Source organism: Haemaphysalis longicornis, unplaced genomic scaffold (genome assembly GCF_048455015.1).
Source record: "Haemaphysalis longicornis isolate Haplotype H1 unplaced genomic scaffold, Haemaphysalis longicornis Haplotype H1 scaffold_3, whole genome shotgun sequence".
NCBI classification, from domain to species: Eukaryota; Metazoa; Arthropoda; class Arachnida; order Ixodida; family Ixodidae; genus Haemaphysalis; species Haemaphysalis longicornis.
In genome coordinates this window covers 45705561-45728154 of record NW_027526335.1, presented here as the reverse complement: position 1 = coordinate 45728154, position 22594 = coordinate 45705561, and the positions used below count along the sequence as shown (strand labels likewise).

The following is a 22594-nucleotide window of genomic DNA, read 5'->3' as shown; positions in this document are numbered from 1 at the left end:
CTTGCCAAAATATAATGCACTACAAAAGTACCTCGGAATTGGAAGGGGAAAAAAAAGTGGGGAGGTGGATGTTTGATTTAAAGTGCAAACTAAACTACAGGAGAGAAATGTCACTATTTAAAATATGGTTCAATCAGACAAGCATCAAGTATACGGGTGAAACAATTAGTTTACTTCTCCAAACAACTATAAAACATATTTGCAGAAGAAAGCAAGGAATATACAGCAATGTACAACAAAAGAAAAGGACACATTAGTTGGCCGACACACAAAATGTACAACAAAACCGTGGCAGTCAAAATAATGGCGCCCCGCACCATTTGCTCCTCCATTAAGTTAGTTCACCCAATTATAAACTACAGTACCCTAAACTAAATCCACACACACCATCAGCCCCCGGCATCCATACAAGTTCGTACACCGTTCCTTAAATCACCGTACAACTTGCGTCTTTCAAAGAGAAGAAACGAAAGGCCTTAAGTGCTTAAGAACTCCCCCAAACAGTTCCCAAGGTGGGGAGTGGGGGGGGGGGAGGAGAGAATAAAAACCCCCTCTCTGCCCAAAAGAAACGCCACCCCAGTATCATCAGTAGCCCAAAGAATTGTTCTCAAGTGCACTGGTGCCACAGATTCCCCAAAACAACAATGGCACCTTGCTCCAGTCAAATAAATATCAGGCAGGTTTCCCCAAACTGGCCACAGGGGAAGAAAAAAGCATCGTGAAGAAGACGGGGTGCGTTACCGCAAGGCAAGGGCGCCTCTCCTCCGCAGTCGAGCTACACAACAGCTCCGCTGCCCTTTACGACAGCCTAAAGCTTGAGCAGTAATGGCACAAAAGACATTTTGCTGTCGACTGGAACCTGTAAGACAACCACGGAGTCCTTTATCTCTTACGTACGAGTAGGCGGGGGAACAAAAAGAAAGAAATGGCCAGCAGCACGTCCACAGGCTCCGTCCGGCAGAAGAATGATACGCAGGGGCGTTTCACACACGGCTGTCCAGTGCACTGCAATCACACGCACATTTTCACATGCCCCACCGCACAGTTCTTCCACAGACACTTCTACGGGAGACAGCATGTAGGCCTGCAGCAAAACTTCAAAACACTGTAATGCCTCCGCGTAAAGAAGCATCTTTTTTTTTTGTTTTCTTCAAGAGACCGGGAGTTGGAAGGTGGAGGGGTGGGGTAGCTCGCCCAATGGGTAGTTTGCGGACCGGCTTTCACGGCGAGGAGCCCCCCCCCCCGACTGGCCCCACGTGCATGGGTGTTCCTTTGGCACTTGGCTGGGAGGGTGCAGCGAGTGGGCGCATCACTTGGGCTCGTCAAAGTCCAGCACGAGCAGCTTGGTCTCCTCGGTGCCGTTGCGCGAGCCCACTGCACACACCAGCTTGGTGGAGGAAGCCCGCAGGCGCCACACCACCCCGCCAGAGCCGCCGGACTCGAGGGCCACCAGGTTGCGCAGGAACTCGCCCGTGCGCAAGTCCCACAGCTTCACCGTGCCATCGTCCGAAGAGGTCACCACAAACTTGGAGTTGAACTGGAGGCAGGTCACCGCACTCTGGTGCTTGTTGGCTCCTGAGGCGAGGAGAGGGGAAGGCAGCACAAACGCCGTCAGTGCTGGTCACAGGCTTCTTTCTTTGGCTACAAAACCTTATCGAGTTTTGTCTACATAACCTCACCCCAGTGGCTCATGGCCGTTTGCAGAGGTGGCCACAGCACCAACAGCACAAGAATTATGTTCAGAAACTCTAGGCCATAAAACAATTGAACAGGTTAGCTTACCCTTCTCTAAGTGCCAACTTCATTCAAAAAGCTTACAAGCACTGGCTTGGGTCAGTTTTCAACCATGCGTCCCCCCTACCCAAGTGCCAGCACTGCAAAATAAGCCTTTGATCGGAGAATTGTGAGCATAATTACAGCAGTAGTGCAAACAACATTTTACTCTAAAGTATGTTATGACACCATCTAAAACTAAACTGCCTTGAATCCCACGGACCTAAACCAAGCACGAGATAAACCATGCCATCTGAAACTGTCCTGCGTCCCCAGGAACCTAAATCATGCCCCTTAACGTGCCAAAACTTGGACACAATTATGGTTGCGCTGTATCAGAGCGTTCTGAATAGATTTACATTGTGCAGGTGGATATCCCCTCTTATCTTCATGCCGTGCCAGCGAAGCTTATCAGAGTACGGGACGACAAAAAGCCTGGCAGCAACCACCGTGTCACGGGGAGGCCACCCACCAGCGAGGGTCTGCAAGCACTGGCCAGTGAGGATGTCCCAGACTTTGACCGTCGAGTCAGCGTTTCCCGAGACAAGGATGTTGTTTCGCAGCTCCATGCCCGACGTGAGCGACTGGTGTCCCATGAGCTGGTGCCGGCAGGCGCCCGTTTCAACATCCCAAACCCGAATGGAGGTGTCCAGGGAACCGCTCACCACGTGCACACCGTCAAACTGGAGCGAGTACACCCGGTTGGTGTGACCCTGCATGAGAGATTCCAAAAAGAGGGGCGGACAAGTGTGTGGCTTCGTCCAAACAGGATACGGGAAAGAGCAAGACAGGCAACTGGTAACTCAACTGAGTCAGCCAACCAAATGTTGGATGTTTCAGCAGACTGACAGAGCTCAAAACAGGCAGGCAGGCCTGAATTACACAGCAGTTTCTCTCGGAATGATGCATCAATGAGAGCGTCCGTCAAAAACAGGTGAATGATGGTGCAATTAAGAAATACAGGAACTACAATTTATGTAACGAGTTTCAGGGAACTTAAAATGCAGAGCTGCAGCCAAGCATCATCTCAGGGTATCCCATTTTGTGAACAACTGCAGACATGGGCGACGCTCCAGATAACTGTAATTGGTGGCTGCACAAAATAATGTTACGTACAATGACATTCCACCTCTCATCCCCCCCCCCTCCCATAGCAAGAGAAAGAGGGAGGATGTGGGGGGAGGTAGGGGGAAGAACCAGCTTGATCATTCTGACAAAGGCTGGGAAGTACAGAATGTGTTCATGAATGTTAACCAATGTGGGCAGATGTACTCACGGGTCACGTTGACATGCTCACACGATGCACTTGTTACGCTTCCGTATGTTTGCTCACTGGCCAGCACAACAAGGCTGCAGCTCGTCGCAGTGGCAGTAACCAAACGTGCAATGTCTGTCTTGCAGGGATTTGAAAAGCGCCCAAGAAAGACAGATGAAAACACCGCGAGACACACAAAGTGCACTGAGCGTCTTTCCACTTTTTCATCCCTTGTTCTGCAGTGCTTTTAAAATCCCTGCAAGTATTATCCAACTCGCCCAAACAGCAACTTTATTGTCTTCGGTGGTATCCAGTGGTCCCTGGTTAAGTTGCATGTAGGCCCTGCAGTGTTTAACAATCGTTTGCCTTGTAGGGGACACAGCAAAGCCACAACGCACTGAGCTGAGCAGGGCAGAATCACAAGACAAGCACCTATACCTTGGCAGATCCAGGAAACGTTGGCACTCAGCACCCGTCCACAAGACTACTTGCACTGGAGAGGAGAAAGCAACGACAAAAATAAACAAGCAGCTTAGCATGTTGGAGGAGGGCACAGCCCCTGAGACGGAAGAGAAGTGATGCCAGTTGGTTGATTGATTGATTGATTGATTGATTGTAGGGTTTAACACGCCGACGAAACGCAGGCGATGAGGCGTGCCGTAGTGGAGGGCTCCGGGTTAATTTTGACCACCTGGGGATCTTTAACATGCGCCGAAACCTTGTACACACGGGAATTCTTGCTTTCCGTCTCCATCAGAAAAGCGGCCACCGCAGCTGGGAATCGGACCCGCATACTCATGCTCAGCAGCACAACAAAAGAGATTCCAGTTGCTGAAGTGTCTCCTCTCTCCCATGACAACAGCGGGCAACACCTGTCCAAAGCCTGGAAATGCCCGAAAGGGGTGACTGCTGTGCCCAGAAGTCTTCTTTCTGTACAATTCCCTTTTTCATTTTCTACGTTGTGTGGATGCGGTACAAACAAGACTTCTGTGGATGCGATTTCCTGTGTATCAATGTTGTGTAATGCAATGAAAGCCATGGCGCCAACGATCACGAGCTCTTAGCTCTTTCATGCACCCTCCCTCCCTGCATAGCTCAGCCAGTAGTGTGCCCAGCTGGGAATCACTTAGCCTCAGCTTCGAGTCCAGCTACAGGGTGTTTTTTGTAACAAATCAACGCTTATAACATGTGTTGTGGGAGCCGCATTAGAGCTAAAACATGCACAGACCAAGACACAAGTGGGTGGGGTCAAGATAGCAAGGAGAAAGTCAGGTGGCCTCTTTTTTTATTTGCTGTTCCCAGCCCTAAAATGATGCACCAGTTGGTTTTGCCAATCAACGGGAGTTCCAAAAACCAAACCACACTATCGCCAGCATTGCACTCCAGGCGACCACATTTCATGCAGTATGCTCACAGACTGGGCTCTACGGGAGAAAAACTGACGGTCAATAAACCCCGCATTATAAACGGCCCTGCAAATATCACACACGTTTCTTTTCTTTTTTACTTTCATAACTTGGTGTAGCCTTCAAAAGTAATTGACTTAGTTCAGCAACTACGACTTGTGTCGGAGGCCCCTAACTGGATGGTACAAGTGGGCAGATCTGAGCTAGGGGGTCACTAATTGTATCTTAAGTCAGCTGATCTAGACTTACGACATTGATACATTAAAAGGAAAAAGGAAGACAACACAAGGTGCTGACTCTTGCTAGCACTGCGTACCACGTTTTTTTTTTTTGTGCATGTCCCCAAGTTTAGTCGACTTCAGGTGCAGACATGGTAACAAGGCTTTTGAAGTCAACTTTATTTTTTTGAGCATCTTGATGAAAATTGGCACAGCAACTGGAAATGCTTCTGTGATAACACCATAAACATTCCAAATTAACATATTGAAAACTTTTTTATTTATAAAAGCGTCTTTCTGTTCACCTTGTACTGAGCTTCAGTGGCTTATAAGACATGATAGAAATATTGTTTGAGGTGCTTTGCATTCTTAAGAACCGACAAGGTCGTGACAATCTTTTTTAGTCTTCATGTTTTTTAAAGGTGAATGCACAACAGGCATGTAGACTGAACGACTACATGAAGAAAAAATTCACGAGCAGTAAATCTTGAAATCCCAAAGTGTCACGACCTGAATTGTTCATCAAGGAAGACAATGCGAAAAAAAAAAAAAAAAAACAGAATCAAAATAGACCTAGCGGTCACGAAGAAATCACTGGAACAAGCGACGCAAGCTGCAAAAAGAACTGTTCTGAGAAAATGGCTACCAAAGTTGGAACAGATTTCACTCCTCAAAAGTTGCTAGGGTTGTAGCCTTTCGTGTTCTGTTGAACATGGGGCTTCTGGAGAGCCTTGCCTTGAAATTCCAGCCTTTTTCTTTCCACAAAACAATTTTTAGCTCCTTTGTGAAGAGTACACAGCCCAGTTTTCAAACCAAATGGGGGGAGATGGCTTTTAATGCAAAGTAGGTTAGCTGGTTGGTGGTGGTGGTGGTGGTGGTGATGTTTATTGACGGGTGGACCTATAGTTCATCTCACAACCTAGCTGCAGCACTGTGGAGGCTACATTGTTGTCCCCCTCAGGGCGCCTAACTCACCGCGAAGGAAGCGACAAACGGCGCCGGGGCCGTGGGGTGCCACTTGCCGAGAGGGGAGAAGGGAGTGTCCTTTCAGGACCCCCTTCACGGCGGATTACGCGCCCTCAGTGGGCGCACTATTGATAACAATGTAGCCTCCACAGTGCTGTAGCTAGGTTGTGAGATGAACTATAGCCTTGCGTGGTATGCCGGCAATTGCTCACCCGATCAGCACCTTTTTACCGCTATGCGCGGGAATTCACCATGACTCGCTGAGGCTTGTGACACGTAAAAATTGCAGGATCAAACGAAAGATGTCCCTCCTCGTGATGTCTGTATTGCACTGGACCGCTTTCCTATGCAGTGTTGTCACCACGGAAACAAGTGAAGCACTCTTTTTTTTTTTTTTTACTTAAATTTGAAAACTGACACTTGGTTTCTTTTATGTTTCATAACCCCGCCTGGAGCAGCAACTTAATACTCGTACTGCAAGGATTCATAGCCAAAAATTTACATACCACAAGAACACAAATGAGCACTCTTGACATCCAGGGGATCCAATATTCTTCGCAGCAGAGCCACATGCATTAAACTATATATGTATGCATTGGTATTAATAATTTCCCAAAAAATTCAATTTGTTAAATGCTACGTCAGTAAAGCACATTTTTAACACCATGAACAGGTTTTTATGCCAAACTCACACCTGTTTGCATGATATCCAGAAGTGCAGGGAAACGTTGCACAAGAAAGGCGACATGGCTCACATGCGTTGCGACGCACGTTAACAGCAACATATCAGGTCGCTTTTAAGATTAAATTTAACGTCACAGGCATTAATTATAACTACTGGCGTACAATCGTAACCGGTTGCACAGTCAGGCGATGCTTTTACGCACAGGAGCTATGCCGTGCGCGTCCTAGCGTTTGACGCGTCGGCCGTTTCTTTCCCAAGGCTAACATGAGCCTACTGCCAGACATAGCAATAACTAAGCATGTAAACATCGCAAATCAGACGAGAAGTTCACTTTGCAAACCGCTATCACAAGTGTGCACACCGCATTTCAGCCTCCGGGGTAAAGTCATGTGCACCACGAAAGCGTTCGATGACCTCTGCCTTTCGAGCCACGCAACTTCCCATAATCTGGCTAATAATCTCAGGCACTCCCATCGCGATAACGTCAGTGTTGAATACCACAGTAGATAAAATAACTCAACAGAAACTTGGCTGAGTGAAGCAGCGAAAATGAACTCAGAAACACGTACCGCAGTTCAGGCGGCCGCCATCTTGCACTGCTGCAGTGACGCCCAATCAGAAGGCCCGTACCAGTGTGCGCCGATCAGAGGGCCAATCGTGCTTCAGAATCTATTTCTGGCTCTATTTGTGCATCGTTCTTTTTCTGCCGTTCATGTGTTTGTGAATGAACGAAGATAGGGACGACCTGAACCGGAAAGAGGATCACTCGGCCGATCTAACAGTACCAAAATGGCCGCGCCCAGTGGCACCGTTGTGGAGATACAGCGCTCCGAAAATTGCCGTTACTTTGCCCTTTTACTCAAATATTTTGTCACCACGGCTGGCAAAAGTATTTATTTATGCCACTTTGCGACTGTTCTTGGCAGAGAAACTATGCAAATGCACAGAATAGAAAGAGAGAACTCTCTAATATAAGCTGGAGAGGTCAGCTCTGCTGCTGGCGGCAGTGCTTGCTACGCCAGTAGGGGATCATGATTACAATGCAGTAAGGGGAATGTGAGAGATTGGGAAGCCAACAATTAGAGAGAAAACAAATAGAAAATGAAATAGAAGCGAATATGTGGCTTTCAAAAAAATGATGTTTAGGTCATTTTTCCAAAGTTAAAAGCAGTGCCCCTCCCCCCCCAAACGAATAAATTCAAGCAATGAACGCATTGGCAAGTTTAACCATCCACTTACGCCTGTCAGCACTGGTGCATTTATCCTGAAGAAACCATCGATACAAATGAGCCTTGCAGAATTGTAGTCCCTGCCGGAACACCCAGCACATGTTTAATGAAGATGCTGCTCTTTCCTCTGTCATGTGCAGCAGCCCCGACTGTGGCAGGGGCAAAAAGCCGACGACAGCGCGACAGGTAGCTCACCTGCAACGTGTGCAGGCACTCCTCCCGGCGGGGGTCCCACACTTTGACCATGTAGTCGTACGCCCCGCTGACCACCAGGCGGCCATTGTACTGGACGCAGCGCACCGCCGCCACATGGCCAACCAACACGTGCAGGCACTCGCCAGTCTCCAGGTCCCAGACACGCAGGGTAGCGTCTCGAGATCCGCTCACCACTCTGTATCATCCATCCAAGTCGGACACCAGTTACCGTCAGAGGTCTTCTCACAATGATGGAACACAGACTTTTGGACCACAAGACCCGTACAGAAACATGGAATTTTAACCGATAATGAAAGTTCTCAGCCAAGTAAGATGGGCAACTAAACAAAAGCTTGCGGACAATGAGGAACGTATTTTGCTAATCTGTCCTTCACACCACTGGTACTAGTGGCTGGCCTTCACCCAGCAGTGGGCATCCCACTGCTGCTGCTGCTGAAGATAATAAGGTCACTCTCATTTTGGAAAGCTTGAGTGGAACTGATGAGCCACCTGGACTAGTCCCGAGGCTATAAAAATTGTCCATAGTTTCAAAAGTACAAAGTGCTACCACACACACAGACACACAGAGCCTGCTTAGCGCTTCATGGTGGCCCGCCACCTCCCCGCACCTGACAATGACCCGACAACAACCAGGCCGCTCGCCCAGCGAGTAAGCCAGTCCCGAGGAGGCACGCACTTGTTTCCGCAGAGGTGCATGCAGCGCACGGTGGAGGTGTGGCCGTAGAGGACGTGCAGGCACATGCCCGTGTCGGCGTCCCAGACGCGCAGGGTGCGGTCGGTGGAGCCTGAGACGACCAGCGAGCCGGCCATCTGGGAGGACCACACGCCGCCCGTGTGGCCCACCAGGGTGCGCAGGCAGCGGCCCGACGTGGCCGACCACACCTTGAGCGTGTTGTCGTCCGAGCCGCTGACGATGCGGTTGCCCGAGAACTGCAGGCACGTGATGACGTGGTCCTCGTGGCCGCGCAGCACCTTGGGCTCCCGGATGGGCTTGCAGCGCCAGTTCATCTCCACATAGTGCTGCCGCATGAAGGCCAGCTTCCAGGGGATGCTGGTCGGGGGGGAGGGAGGGGAGGAGGAGGAGGAGGAGGTGGCCACCCGGCGGCCCAGCACCTCCTGGACGTCCTCGAGGCCCGCCTCGCGGCACTTCTCGCGCCACAGCAGGTTGTCCTCGGCCAGGATGCGCCAGTAGTGGCACGTCTGCGCCGCCCGCAGCAGGTCCCTCGGCTCCAGGAACGTCAGCACGTACAGCGCCAGCTGCGAAGCACGCAAACACCCATCCACTAGGCGTCAGGGAGGGCTGGCCCACACATGGTCCGCTTTTGTTTCACAACTGCACCAGCTGCTGCGAAAACTTCTCTGGCATCTCTGGGGGTTAATTCTTTGCATGCTTTTAGAACCCATGCCCACTGAAATTGGCAACACCGCCACAATACCTTTTTCTTTTTTGCATATTGCACAATATGCTTTTACCTAGAATTTCTCCCCCAGAACGTATCAATTTGGTTATGTGCTGTGCCTCTGATTTTGACGATTCTAACGCATAGCCACAGTGTACGGTAACCTCGTGCATCTTCACAGTCATTGCTGCATTTTCTCTCCTCCTTCATTCTGACAGCTTGGTGTCGTAAGCAAAGCAAGAAGAAACAGAAGTTTTGCTGTTCAGTTGGGTACGTGGCATCATGCCTGTGGCGAGACCATTCAAGGTCAGGTGTTACAGCCCGACAGTCCTTGCACAGGATCGAATGTAATGCTAATAAACGAAAGGAGTGAACAGAGCCTAACGGCCGCCATTGCATGGCACACAGTACCTCTTTGGGCAGGAGGGAGATGAAGTCTCGCTGGAACTGCGGCTCGATGACGTTCATCATGTGGCGCACTTGACCAGGTTCGCATCCCTCAATCAGCTGATCAAGGGCATAGAGTCGCTCGGAGTGGCTCCACGACTACGGGGGAAGAGCAGTACACATACAGCATTCTCATATGCGCTGCCTGTAGCCTTCCCATATCTCATTCCCATCAGTGACTGGAAGCAGCATAAAGAAGTCGCACCATCACGTATAATGTGCACACCAAGACTGAATTAGGACCCATCCGATCTGCTCACCTCGGCGCTTTGCCAACAAGCTGAGCTGAGAAGATCTGCTCTTATACGACCTAAAATATGTTCCTTTTTCCTACGAACGGTAGGCTTAAGAAATAAAGTAGATGGGTCTCTGCGCGGACACGTCCGTATCCACTCCTGCTGTGTCTCAGGAATCAAAACAGCAGTATTAGCAAATAATAATAATAGTAAAGTGAAATTTTTAAAAATTGCAGATTTTGAATTAAAAAAAAAAGTTGGCAACCTTTCACAAAGTGCAGCAAAACACACAAACACAAGAATGGCACTATGACAAGTGCCTCTTCTGAAATAAAGTTGTTCCCATAAGAGCAACAGTAACGCCGTTACAAAATCATTACATGTAGTTTAGTTCTCCGCGCACATTGTTGTATAAAATTTCACATGCTTCCGTTTTCTAGGCCCTGAGTGAGGAGAAAGGTGTGGGGGAAGGAGGAGGAGGAGGGAGAGGGACCCACCTGGAAGGTGTCCAGCCAGGCGTCCAGCTTTGGTGGCTGGATCAGCATGGACGGGTGCCTGGTGCGGCGGGGAGTGGCCGGTGCCGGGGTGGCCCCTGCCCCCGTGGCGTCCCCCCACTCGTCAGGGGGGGCCCCCTCGGTGGCCGAGGCATAGCTCAGCTCCCAGCCACAGGGCTTCTTGCCCCCGGGCCGCTGGGCCACCTCCCGCTTGCGCTTCAGCTGGCCCTGCATTCAGAGGGCACGCACCCGGAGGGTATCATCAACACCGTGCTCTGCATCCGGCATCCGCCACTCGGAGGGGCACTTTCTTGCACTGTCAACAACGATGTAATGCATGACTGTGGGGTTCAGTTTATGCTGTTACAGGCAGTGATACATTCACTTGCCCCCAGAAAGAGCTGCCCCAGGGCCCCAACAAGAATGCTGCCCTTACAAGCTGAGAAACAGCAGCGTACGATAGAATAAGCTGGAAACACGGGGAACTATTTTTTCGCAAGGAAGAAGGCAAACCATACCTAATGAGGGAGGAAAAAAGGAAGGAGAGATGAAGAAACTCTGTAAAACATAACGCAGTACAGTATCACGTTCAACTATTTTTGTGTGGATAGGCAACCGTAATTTGCTTTGTTTTGTGACTGGGTAACAATTAAAATGATTTCTTATTAGGTGTGCTTTTCCAAAGCGTTTTCACACTCATGAGGAGCATATACCGTTACTTGCAGAGCTGCCAATCATAACCCCATCGCACAGTAAACGTACTACATGTACCTTAATTTAAGAATTACTTAACGATTCGGGTACTGCGATAAAGAAAACTGATTTCACAGGGCACACCCAAAGCAGACACTTATTTTTCATTTTGCTCAGTCACAAAATTAAGCGAGCTAAAGAAAAAACAAACCGCACAAAGTGCTGCCACAGTTCAGTGCACTGTTCGTGCAACTCAAGTTTAACAGAACACTAGAACGAAAACTGCCGAGGCGTGCCCCCCTTTCGGCGAGAAAGGGGCAATACAGAGGGAGAGGACAGGAAAGGAGCGAGAGACTCACGCCTGGCGTGGCCATGGCCGTGGGCCCCTCGTCGCCCTCGGTCCTGTCCTCGGGGGAGGAGCAGCTGCCCTCGTCGTCGCTGGCCGGCAGCCCCTCGGAGCGCAGCAGCCGATTCACCGAGGATGCCAGGGAGGTCGCCTCCACCTCCGAGGTGGACGAAGAGGAGCCCGCCAGCTCCTCCCGGCTGCCGCAGCTGCTGCTGCTCCCACTGCCCCACCTGGGTGCGTATCCACCAGGGAGAACAGCTCTAGCTGGGCCCGCCTGTCTTCGACCGCTGACACCACAAAGCTGACAGTGGACACAGACCTCTGAGCAATGTTGTTAACCTGAAACCTGTGCGAGTAGCCCAGGGCCGCTTGCACGTCTTCTCTAATAGGCTATGCAAACTGAGCGAGTTTGCGGGAACGCAAGTTAGGCCAGAAAAGTGGGTGCAGTTATGGTGACGATGTGTGATGTGATGTGCAATTACAACCCCGAGCAGTACCTCTCTTGGGCTGACCTTTACACCAATTCAAAAAACAAGATCAACCATGCATATTTTTTTTTTATTCTTAACGCTTGCTCTGCAGCATAGTACGGTTGAGGTGGGTGTGGCTAAATGCACTGGAACAAGTCGTCACCAGCAATGAAGTCAAATAGGCTGCGGTAGCGATATGGCCCAAAAAGACAGCATTTGTGGTTGGGAGGTCGGCCTGCATATAGTCCCACACTGTTTAACTGCTAATGTCAGGAACGCTGCGTAATTACTTCTACCAGATGGACAATGCAAGAGGGAGCCATTCAACAGCTATCTCGGCATACACTGTAATTGTGCAAGACTGGCGACAAGGTGTACCTAAAATGTTGAAAATTTTCGCCTAATTGAACAGCTGTTGCACCGGAGAACAGCATTCTATTTTGTCAGCATACCCTTGATCCCTCATTTGCAAGCAGATTGAACTGACAGCCTTTTAGCAATGCTCGGGGCTATTTAAATCTGGATTCCACAGCTGGGACGACCTGACAAGTTAGCTATGATGCAAGAAGGCTGGTGCACAAATAATATGTTTTTGCGCGTCAACAGAGCAGCTTCTTGTGTTCTTGCTCACATCAAAAGGACGAGTCGTGGTTCAAGAAGCACAGCACTGCAGTTGGGCAAGCAAAAGTTTGTGTCCCTGGACAGACAAATGCCGAAGGGGACCGACCCAGGTCAGACAAGCTTGTGCAATGTGGTGGGCATGGCTTCCAAGCGGGGCCCCGGGCACTTGATCTCAATACAGGTGCTCAGAATACAGTGTAGACCGCTTATGACGTATGTCGCGGGAGCGGAAAAAATCCGCACTATAAGCGGTACCACACTATAACCAAAACATGCGCGAATTCAACCGCATCGCCACCTACCTCTCAAGTCATCCTAAATTTTTCATCACCCAAACGCACAGCCCCTAAAAATGATGGCACGGTCTTTATTTGGTATTATTTTTAACATCAGCCACTGCTGTAGGGTCTTACACATTGCAAAAGCACGGTCTTACAAACGGCGAGCGCGGCTTTAACTTCCGTTGCGTTTGTGTTTTGAAAGACCATGGCTGTGTTTTTAGCGTCTATGAAGATGCCGCAGGACATGATAAGAATGCCGGCGGGATTTTATTTTTTTACCCCACCTTGTGTTCACGATGCCGAAAGCGGCTGCTTATCAGCGCAATGTACTGATGGTTGAAATCTTCGGCTTCGCGCGGCTCCCTTGTTCGAAAAGGGAAAGAGCGGTGGCTTATCTGCACAACTTTCCAAAGCGTGACCTACATGGAGTGATTTCTCGTGAGAACGTGCAGTGCACACCACAGGCACAGCGACGCCGGCGCGGATACAACTGGCATAGTGTGTGCGGTGCAGTAAGAGGCGGCAACATGGCGTCGGCACTGGCTGTGAAGTGGCGCAGGCAGCTCCAGCGACCACTTCTAAGCGCTCGCTGAAATGCCACGCGAGGCGCAAGCGAGATGCTCATGCAAGAAAAGAGCTGATAATGTGGGCGCAAAGTGGAATATAAACTGCCATCCACGCTGCTTGTGAAAGCGCCCATCACAAAATACCGCGGTGGTAAGCCTAAACATCTCTCGCGCGGCTAGCCAGCTCGGAGCGCTTCGAATCTCCCGCCATTAGGTGCACGTCTTAAAAAAAAAAAAAAAAAAAAAAAAAAAAAAAAAAAACGCACACGCAACGCCGTTTACAATTAATAGAAACAACTTGCCGCGTGTGGATGGGGAGTCGGTCGCTATCTTCCGAGGTGCATCAATCAAGGAGAGTTGTGGTTACCACGTACGCGCAAACTAAAGGGTGCCCATTTTTTTCTTCTGTGTCGAAGCTAGAGCAGAGCAAGGGGTGCACGCTGCGTCAGATGGCCTAAAACGATGCCCTAGCTACGCCGGTCGATCAGCAGACCCGCTGAAAAACCTCACTGTAAACGCTATTGTGCTTTGGCCAACTGCATCTTAAGTGGTATGCTTATGCATTGAGTTCTATGGGAAGCAAACCGGTAGTCACAAAAACCTGCGTTATAAACGGTCCCGCACTATAAGCGGTTACATTATAAATGGTCTGCACTGTAACTACACAACATGCCACACTCCCTTGCTTTTTATCGCAGACGCCCTAAACGTGGCTCAAAAAATGTACGCTTTTTCGTGTGTCGTTCCTGGAAGTGCCACAGAGGATGCATAATTAAGAAGGTTAACATTATTTTGGCATCACACTAAATTTGAATGACAAATCCAAAAAAGAGATCATGCAAAACAGGTCAAAAAAGGGAAACAACACAATCAGCCCCCCAAAGTTCACTGCCTCATTTTTTGCTGCTTGGCAAGCAATGGAAGATAAATTGAATAAATTCTGCAAGAACCATACGTATGGCTAGCATAAATAAATAGAACCTAAACTAGAGAATTCTTTCAAAAGCAAAGCAGAACTCAGCAGCCCATGTAACGATCTACTTGGCTCGTACGAAGGCTTGCACAACTAGCGCGCAGTGGTCGACCCACAGAGTGGAATAAATAACAAGCAGTAAGCGTTTGCCCATCTTCTTTGTGCTCACCTGCTTCCCTGGGTGGGCTCATCGGAGAAGCTCTCCCTGGGGCCGCATGACAAGCTGGGCCGGAGCTCCTGCAACAGGGCGGGGTCCACTCCCGGCACCGTCAGCAGGTCCTCCACCCGAGAAAAGCCTCCCTGCAGCTGCAGCCCAGAGAGGGCAAGGACACACTGCACCCACCTCATGTCACCATAACTAAAGTCTCCGTTGCCTTATAGCTCGTATTAACTGGCGGGAGGCACGCATGCAGGCAACCATGTGGGTGCGCCGCGGGATGGCGGCACTTGTCCGTGATAAGCACATAATATGGGTTGGATGTTCCAAGCTCTACCCCACCGAACGCAAAGTATTGCCCTGAGTCCAATGTGAGTGCGATTAACCCTTTGAGGGTTTTTGCCGTACGTGTACTGCGGCGGTTTTCCGTCCCGCAAGGTCTTTGCCGTACGGGTACGATTTTGAGCATCCGTTTGAAATTTTGCACCATATTAACGATGCATGCTCCCTGGGAGGTGCTGCCACCTCTTGGGACTTACAAGAAGTGTTTGAAATTTGATTGTGCTACCTTCTTGCGGTGAAAAACAGAACTCTCTGGCTTCGGCACGTTACGGCATCGGTACGTGTCAACGCGTTTCGTGGTTTCAGTTTCGCCACGTGATCGCATCGGAGGCGCGCGAAACTTGATCGGCGCTCGCTATCAGGGGCGGCGGAAGTTGATTTCGATCTATATTGGCGCTGCTCTTATCTTGTTTATTACCCACGTTCACTAGGTATTCTTGCCCTCCTTGCTTGGAACTGAAGTAACCTAATCGGAGACTCCATTGCGGGGGCGGCGGAAGTTGATTTCTATCTATATTGGCGCTGCTATTAGCTTGTTTATCACCGGCGCGCACGAGTTATTCTCGCTCTCCTCGTTTACTGGGTTGCCTTCAAGTTCTTCCGATGCACGGCAAAGCGGCGATATGGCCCAACGAACTGCCCGCTCTGATGACACCGACCGCGATGACTCTTCTGACTCTGAGTTTGCTCCTTTCACCGAGTCTGAATCGGAAGACAGCCTTTCTTCGGAAGAAGACAGCTCATTTTCGGACATGCGCTTTATGCGTGCAGACTGCGATAAGGCACTGTGCGTAGACCCGTGTTTCGAAGAATACCAGACTCTGAAATACTATTGAACATTTTTCAGTTCTAAGTGATGCTGACCCCAAAATACTGTTCCTGATAATTTTTTACCATTTAATCCTGACTTTAGACATTTTGTACATTCCAAATCCGCAATAAATTAATTTGACCACCAGGGAAAGTTTTTTTTCAAAAAAATTCGACCCTCAAAGCGTTAATGACAACTCCGTTGACACCACCATTGACACGGCACAAGCCGCACCATGTCCCTGGCGCTTCGGCCATGTCTGTGGTTATTTCCAGTGTTGCCAAGCAAGAAAATTTAAACTTTTCAATGAATACCACCTATACTGAACTCCAACAGATACACCTCACCAACTGCTCAATATCGAGGCAGACTTAACGAACACAACCCGAACAAAAGGATCTACGCTTCCTGCATACTGCAATATAGGAAAAATCTTGCACACAGTAATGTGCATGCACTGCTGAAACGTACGACAGGTCGCATTAACGTAGCAATTACTCTAATTTTAGGTAAAGGGTCAGTCTTTTTAGAAAGCTGAAACTATACGGGACACATTGTATGTCGAAGATTTGTACAACATAAACTGGAACAATGGCACAGCTTGCAGCATGAAGTTCAAGAATTTAAATGGGCATACAGTAAAAAAAAATAAGCGTTTTTTTCCTACTAGGATTGTTTCCTTTTCATCTGACTACTGTACAACCTGGCTCTAATCCCTGTTACCCACTTTTATTGCTCACTTAAAAATTCAGAGCTGCCAAAAAATTGGCAACTTGGAAATTCGTAAAACTCGAATACCGGGGGGGGGGGGGGGGGGGGGGGGGGGGCACATTTTAATTTTTAAATTTAAAAGAATTAAGGTTCTGTGCGTCCTCACGTTTTCACACGTCAGTCCTGAAGAGCAATGAGCAACAAGTCCATTGGGCAGGATGAGCGAATTCCGACGTGTACAATTTGAAAAACACTTGGTAGTACTGTTGCGGCTTCGAGCCTGCCATTGCACTGTGAATCTACCTACCGCGGTCGCACCACAGGTCTTACTGCATGTGGCAGTCATACAAGGAGCGACACGAGCACGCAAGTCCTAACTGGCCCATGAACAATGTGCTATAAACAGGCTTGCCGAGGTGGTAGCAAGCTCTGGAAATGAATGCGTGGCCTGCCATGAGAAGACTACAGAAGTTGCAAGTTCTACTGATGATGATAACAAGAGTACGTATTGCCCTGTCGTGGCGGTGCAAAGTACCACAGTGTCGTTTTAGTACATGTTCCCATTCTTTTTTCTTGAAAATCAGTAAATTTTCAGGCACGATGCGCAAAATCGTAAGATGGGTCAAAATTCGTACATTTCACAGAAAATTTGGACGAGTTGGCAGGTATTCAAATTGGGATTTGTCAATTCAGAAGTCGATGAAGAGAAACATTCTCAAAAATTTCGGAGCGCCTAAAACTGCACTATTCCGAGTCTGTCAGGGGCCATGTTTTGCAAAATTCCTTCTTAGTGGATGCTTGTATCATAGAAGATTATCGAATCGGTAGAAATTATCTACAGAAGAACCCTTTCTTTACAAAAAAAGAATTGCCTAAACAGAACAACGTCAATGTCATTTGGTACAATACAGGGGGACACGTCTGTAAGCAACCTGCTTTTCTCATTATTGGTTAACCTGTGGTCAAACGGCTTGTGTTCAGCCTCTTAACCCAACGGCTTGTGTTCAGCCTCTTAACCCCCACACAACTTCCTGGTACCAGCTACATCACAGCCAGTTTGAAAGATAAGGAACTACGACCAAATACGAGACCGAGTAAACGAAACACCTGACTACCTGGTTAAATTCTACTCATTTAATGAGGCACTGCCTGAACAGAATTCGATGTGCATTTAAATAAATAAGCTCAACTATACAGTGAACCGTCCACATAACAAAGTCCTCAAGATAGGAAATTCAAGTCATAACAAAGGTGTACCATAGGTTCCAAAAACTGTTGTTAATCTTGTCCCCAGGATCCGTGCTTTGGGGTGGGGAGAGATGGAAGCCATCATAACTCTATGGGCAGCAACTTTTGATGCTGCATGTGAACTACAATGCCTGTGAAGCAGTTCTACTAAGTTACTCAATGGCGTGCCCCCTGAGTTGCTCCCCGTCAGGGGCGCCCCACCATCTGCAGATCCAATAAAGTTTATTCTCTCTCTCTCTCTCTCTTGAGTCACTAATGCTATGCCTCACACCACATTCCTAGTGTGAGGTTCCCTAGCAGCAGCTTTGATCCCATGACCCCATATACCACCTTTTTTTTTTTTTTTTTGCAGACTCGTATGCTTAGTCTTATCGGGACAACACACCGAGACATGCTTACTGGCACTGGTTTGCAGCCCTTTGCGACACGGCATGTACAATTGTACACGCGACTTTTAAGAGCATTTTTGCGTGTTACAATCGTCGTCCTCCCCACTTTAACCGCTCAGCAAACATTCACATTTCCTGCTTTACGGCGGGAAATGGGAATGCTCGCTGAGCAGTTCAAGTGGGGTTCAAGAACACCTGCTGAGCGGTTCAAGGACACCTACTTGACACGCCAAATGCTCGGCGCATCAATTAGGTGTTCTTGGTTTTATGTTTTCTTTCTAGTTAAAACATTTATTAAAGCAAAACTGAAGCTGTTACTTTAATATATAAGGGCTACAGATTACAATAATGTGTATACGTTCTCTATTGTAGCAATGCTTAGGAGACAGTGGTCATGTTTCTAATGGCGTGTTTACGATTAGGACAGACTCAATTTATTAACTACTTATGAGATCAAGTTATTCATGGTTTTTAAGTGAAATTTTGGTTAGGTTATCAAAAACATGCACAGGCAGTTTCAAATTTTTTCTGACGGCTACATCCTAATGCGTGTTGCACTCACCCTGCGCGCTGCCACCACGGCCTCGGCGGCTGCCCTGCCCAGGCCGACGAGCTTGGCGAGCTCGTTCACCTTGGAGGTGTTGATGTCCACCAAGGCATCGTTTCCGTGGGCTGGGTGTTCCTCGGCAGACATGGGCCCGCCCCCACCTCCGCTCCCGCCTCACGCAAGCATCTGCAGGATGCAAAGGGGACAGGTCGACGCCATCAGTCTATGACAACACCCCGACAGGAGGAAGAGCAATAAAAAGAAAGCAGCGCGCACCACGCCACTCCGATCATCCCGAGTCCAAGCCGAAACAAAATGCAGCAGGGGAGGGAGTACACACCGCGTTGTATAGGGGTCTGTTGTTGCCCGAAATTTTTGGCCCTTTTATACCCAGTTTTAATTTAATGGACCTTTTTCCAGTAGTGATCTGCGCATGCGCTGGACCCCCATTCTGGGCAGTAGCCTCGGGCGAAATAAACAAAAGGGCACCCCCTCAGCTCGCTGCTTGGGGAGCGGCTATGCTTCCTAGAGCTGCATGTTTTTGTTTCCTCTAACAGTCGCAGCGACTTCGTGCGGGCGCACAAAAAAAGGGTTTCAAAGGAAAGGAGCAAACATTTAGGGGGCTGTCCATGCTGCGAGCACTTGGCTACCACAGAGGAAGCAACGAAAATGAATAATAATAATAATAATAATAATAATAATAATATAATAAAGTGAAGAAAAAGGGGAGCTTCGGCCACTGCAGATTAGTCATGCAAGCGTGCGCCTGCTACCGTGACATTCATGTGAAAGGCACGGGTGACGGGTGGGTACGGAAAGACTGCAGGATGAGCACGTTTCGTGCACGAGTTCCCCGAAAGCCAAACATTTTTGGGGGCGAACCTTACTGGAGGTTTAGGTTCGCCGTGGCGGCCGCTAGGAGGACCGGTACTGGAAAAAGGTCCATTAGTGGCAAGACGCATCACATCTCTTCCTGGGCTGAAAAATTTAAGCTGCAAATTAACCTCTGCTCTTCCTTGCACTGTTCTTCAACACGTGCACAAATCACACTTGTACAGGGCACCTCCATGTTTCATTTCCATCAGAAATATAGCCTCTGCAAGCTGGAACTAAGCCTACGCCCTCACATCTTGACCACAGTGCAAATGTGATCTGCCACCAATTTCCCAGGGCAAATCCACCAGGCTACACCAAACTTGCTGTGTCGTCTTACAAACAACTCAGCTAGCAGCCTGGCTCGTTTTCTCCCCTCACTTATGTTGCCAGCAACATATACACCTGCTTTTCACTCATATGCTCACAGCCTACGATTTACTAACCACCACTTAGCTTCTTGAGCAACATTTAAACAGGAATGTGCGTCTGAAAAAAAAGGACTGCTCTCTAAAAGGAAATGTAATTGTCCTTTTTCTGACGAAGTACTCGAGTTAATTTTAAATCTGATAATGAATTCTCTGAGCGGGCAAGCCAGCCAGCATGCCTGCATTCTTAGCACATGCACACAAATTCAGTGAATTCTCGGCCAATTCCCCAGAAGAGGTGTGCACCATAAGTGGGATTGGCCTGCCATTTTGGCAATAACCGGCATGGCTGTGTCATGAATGGGAGCACGCACAAATGCATGCTGTTTTGGGGCATCTATTTTCAGTAGTGGCGAAATCTACAGCCCACAGAAGAGAAGACATTATCCATATTCACAAATAACTGAAGGTTAACGGCTCTTCCATTAGTATGTATGTAGGCTCATAATACCCCTGTCACACGGGCACATTCAATTGTGATTGAGTCGATCCGGATCGAGCTCAATCCGGATCGGGCCTCTGCTACACGGCAGTTTCAATCGCGATCGAGCTCGATCCCGCTCGAACTCAATCCTGGTTTCTCAAGCGCGATCGAGGCTTCCAAGCGCGATCGAACGAAAGCGGCGATACTCTCGTCCCCGCTGCGTAATGGCACAGAATGTGACAACTTCAACCAACGGCACAAATTGAGTCAAATAACTTGACCGAAATAAGCGTGAGGTAATATTTACATAGTTACGTATACCTACGACCACACGAAGTTAGCAGACGCCAGCCGCAAGTACATTGTTACCGCCATCTAGCGTACACGAGTGCAACCCGTGCTACTTCTCGATCGCGATTGAAACATGCCATGTAGCAGCGGCAGTGCGTCGAGCGCGCTCGAAAACTCGATCGCGATTCACTTCAATCGCGATTGAAAGTGCCCGTGTGACAGGGGTATAACTTATAAAACTGACGCACATTTTTATTTTTCCCATATTGGCAGTAAAAAATTCAAATATGGGCCAGATTCTGCTGAATGCATTTCATGCCTATAAAAAATAATAAAGATCACTGCATTATTTTAAATCTGTACTGCTCACTTTGAAGTGCACATTACTTTAAGTATCGACATCCTAGGACCATATTTTTTGCCCCATAAAGCACGCCGATCTGAACATAACGTCCGGTATCTTTGTGTGGCACAATTTCCTGCCACGGAATATGCATGCCTGCATATGACACCATGAAAACCTTTCCACGCTTGTCATGTTGACCAAAACTATCTCCGCCTTCTATAAATCTCACAAAGATGAAAGTAACTGTAATCATCAAGAGATGAGTTCAGCTGAAAGTTTTGCTTCTGCACCCACACAATGTTGAACAAAAACTAAAAGCATAAAAATGCAGACGTAATGCACTATTTTATTCCTACAGGGCATGAATTTAAAATAAACAAAACATTGCAAGAACATTGATTTTCCAATTGCAAGTCAATGACGTCTGCACAAAAAGCAATGAACATTACTTCTCCGATTGTAAAATCAATGGTGTCAGCACAAAAAACTATGTTTACGCCTGTAGCTTTGGCAATCATTTCAACAAACATTTGAACACTGGGACATCTCAGCAATCTACATACAGACTGCCTCCAGCATGTCCAACCTACGGCATGGCAGCATTATGAAACTTTAATGCTTGAAAACGTAAACTGCAAAAGTGAACAAAAAGAAAAAAAGAAGACCGGACGGTTCGCTGAACTGGCGCAACAAAATAAACAGGGGCGAAAACCGCGAGCGCGTGCTGCGTGTGACAGCCTTACAAAAGAGCGTCCCGGGAGCTTCAACAAGGCGCGGCAAGCCCGTGCACGTGCAAGCAATGTGCACGTGCAAGCAATATGAACAGCGGCACTGCCTGTTCACACTACAAAGCTGCGTTCGAACGAGGTTGCAACGCACCTCAGTCCGTGCCAGCACTGCAGACAGCTCTGTCAAAGTCGCACACGCATGACTGCCTGCACCCCGCTTGGGCGTGTAACCCCATGCATAGGCAGAACAATCGCCCATCTCGTTCATTACACATGCAAGCTGCGCCATCAAAACAAACACGTGCAAGAAATCGTCTGCGATCCCCAACGCCTCAACACAGGCATGCGGAAGAAATATTTTCGCTCGGAAACCACCAGCCCGACGCGAAAAGTCGCACAGGACATTGACGGGTCAGCGAGATCGGACGCCAGGGATCATGAGCTCAGGAGAGTCTACCAATGGAGGAAACGAATAACTGTGAGGTAATTTTGGAAACTAGATGCTTCCGCCAATCGTTCGTGCATTACACACTACTGCTCTCACGAGCGTGAGCAAAATTTGTAGCAGACTATTCTGAGCAACACAACGCCTCGTGCGCACAGCGTTGCGTTAAACAGCGAAGGGGGCGCAATGAGGGGGGAGTGGGGCGAAGTGAGAAGCTCAAAGGGAAGGAAAGGTAAAGAGTAAACGGCTGGTATTACTTTGAAGCGAGCCGCACACCGGGTTCCGAGTTCACACGACCACTGCTCGTAAGTGGGACCTCTCAGCTTTGCCCAAGGCTTAACCTATCCGTCACCATGGTCATTTGACACTCTCTTTTCAGCACATCACCATCGCTGCGGGTCGAAACTGGGGGCTTGGGCACAGGATTTTCACGACTGGTCACTACAGGTCACGGCACAGGTCATTTAAATGCACGAGGAGACCGAACATGACCAAATTAAGCGAACGACTTATCAAAACACATCACGCACAGTCGGCCACTGCCATGTTGTTAGTGACGTCGATAACGTAAAGCAGAAA

General features: G+C 48.6%; 1 protein-coding gene across 1 annotated transcript; it reads right to left on the bottom strand.

Annotated features, from left to right (window-relative positions):
• Window positions 1-151: 151 nt before the first annotated feature.
• LOC144174385 (F-box/WD repeat-containing protein 7-like) lies at window positions 152-22587 on the bottom strand. The gene is made up of 10 exons (XM_077703065.1): window positions 22273-22587; window positions 18496-18666; window positions 14445-14581; window positions 11378-11594; window positions 10329-10553; window positions 9560-9694; window positions 8425-9005; window positions 7728-7923; window positions 2246-2486; window positions 152-1575 (listed from the first exon to the last, which is right to left on the bottom strand). The coding sequence occupies exons 2-10, from the start codon at window positions 18625-18627 to the stop codon at window positions 1310-1312; spliced, it is 2130 nt and encodes a 709-aa protein (XP_077559191.1). The 5' UTR covers window positions 18628-18666; window positions 22273-22587; the 3' UTR covers window positions 152-1309.
• Window positions 22588-22594: the final 7 nt, after the last annotated feature.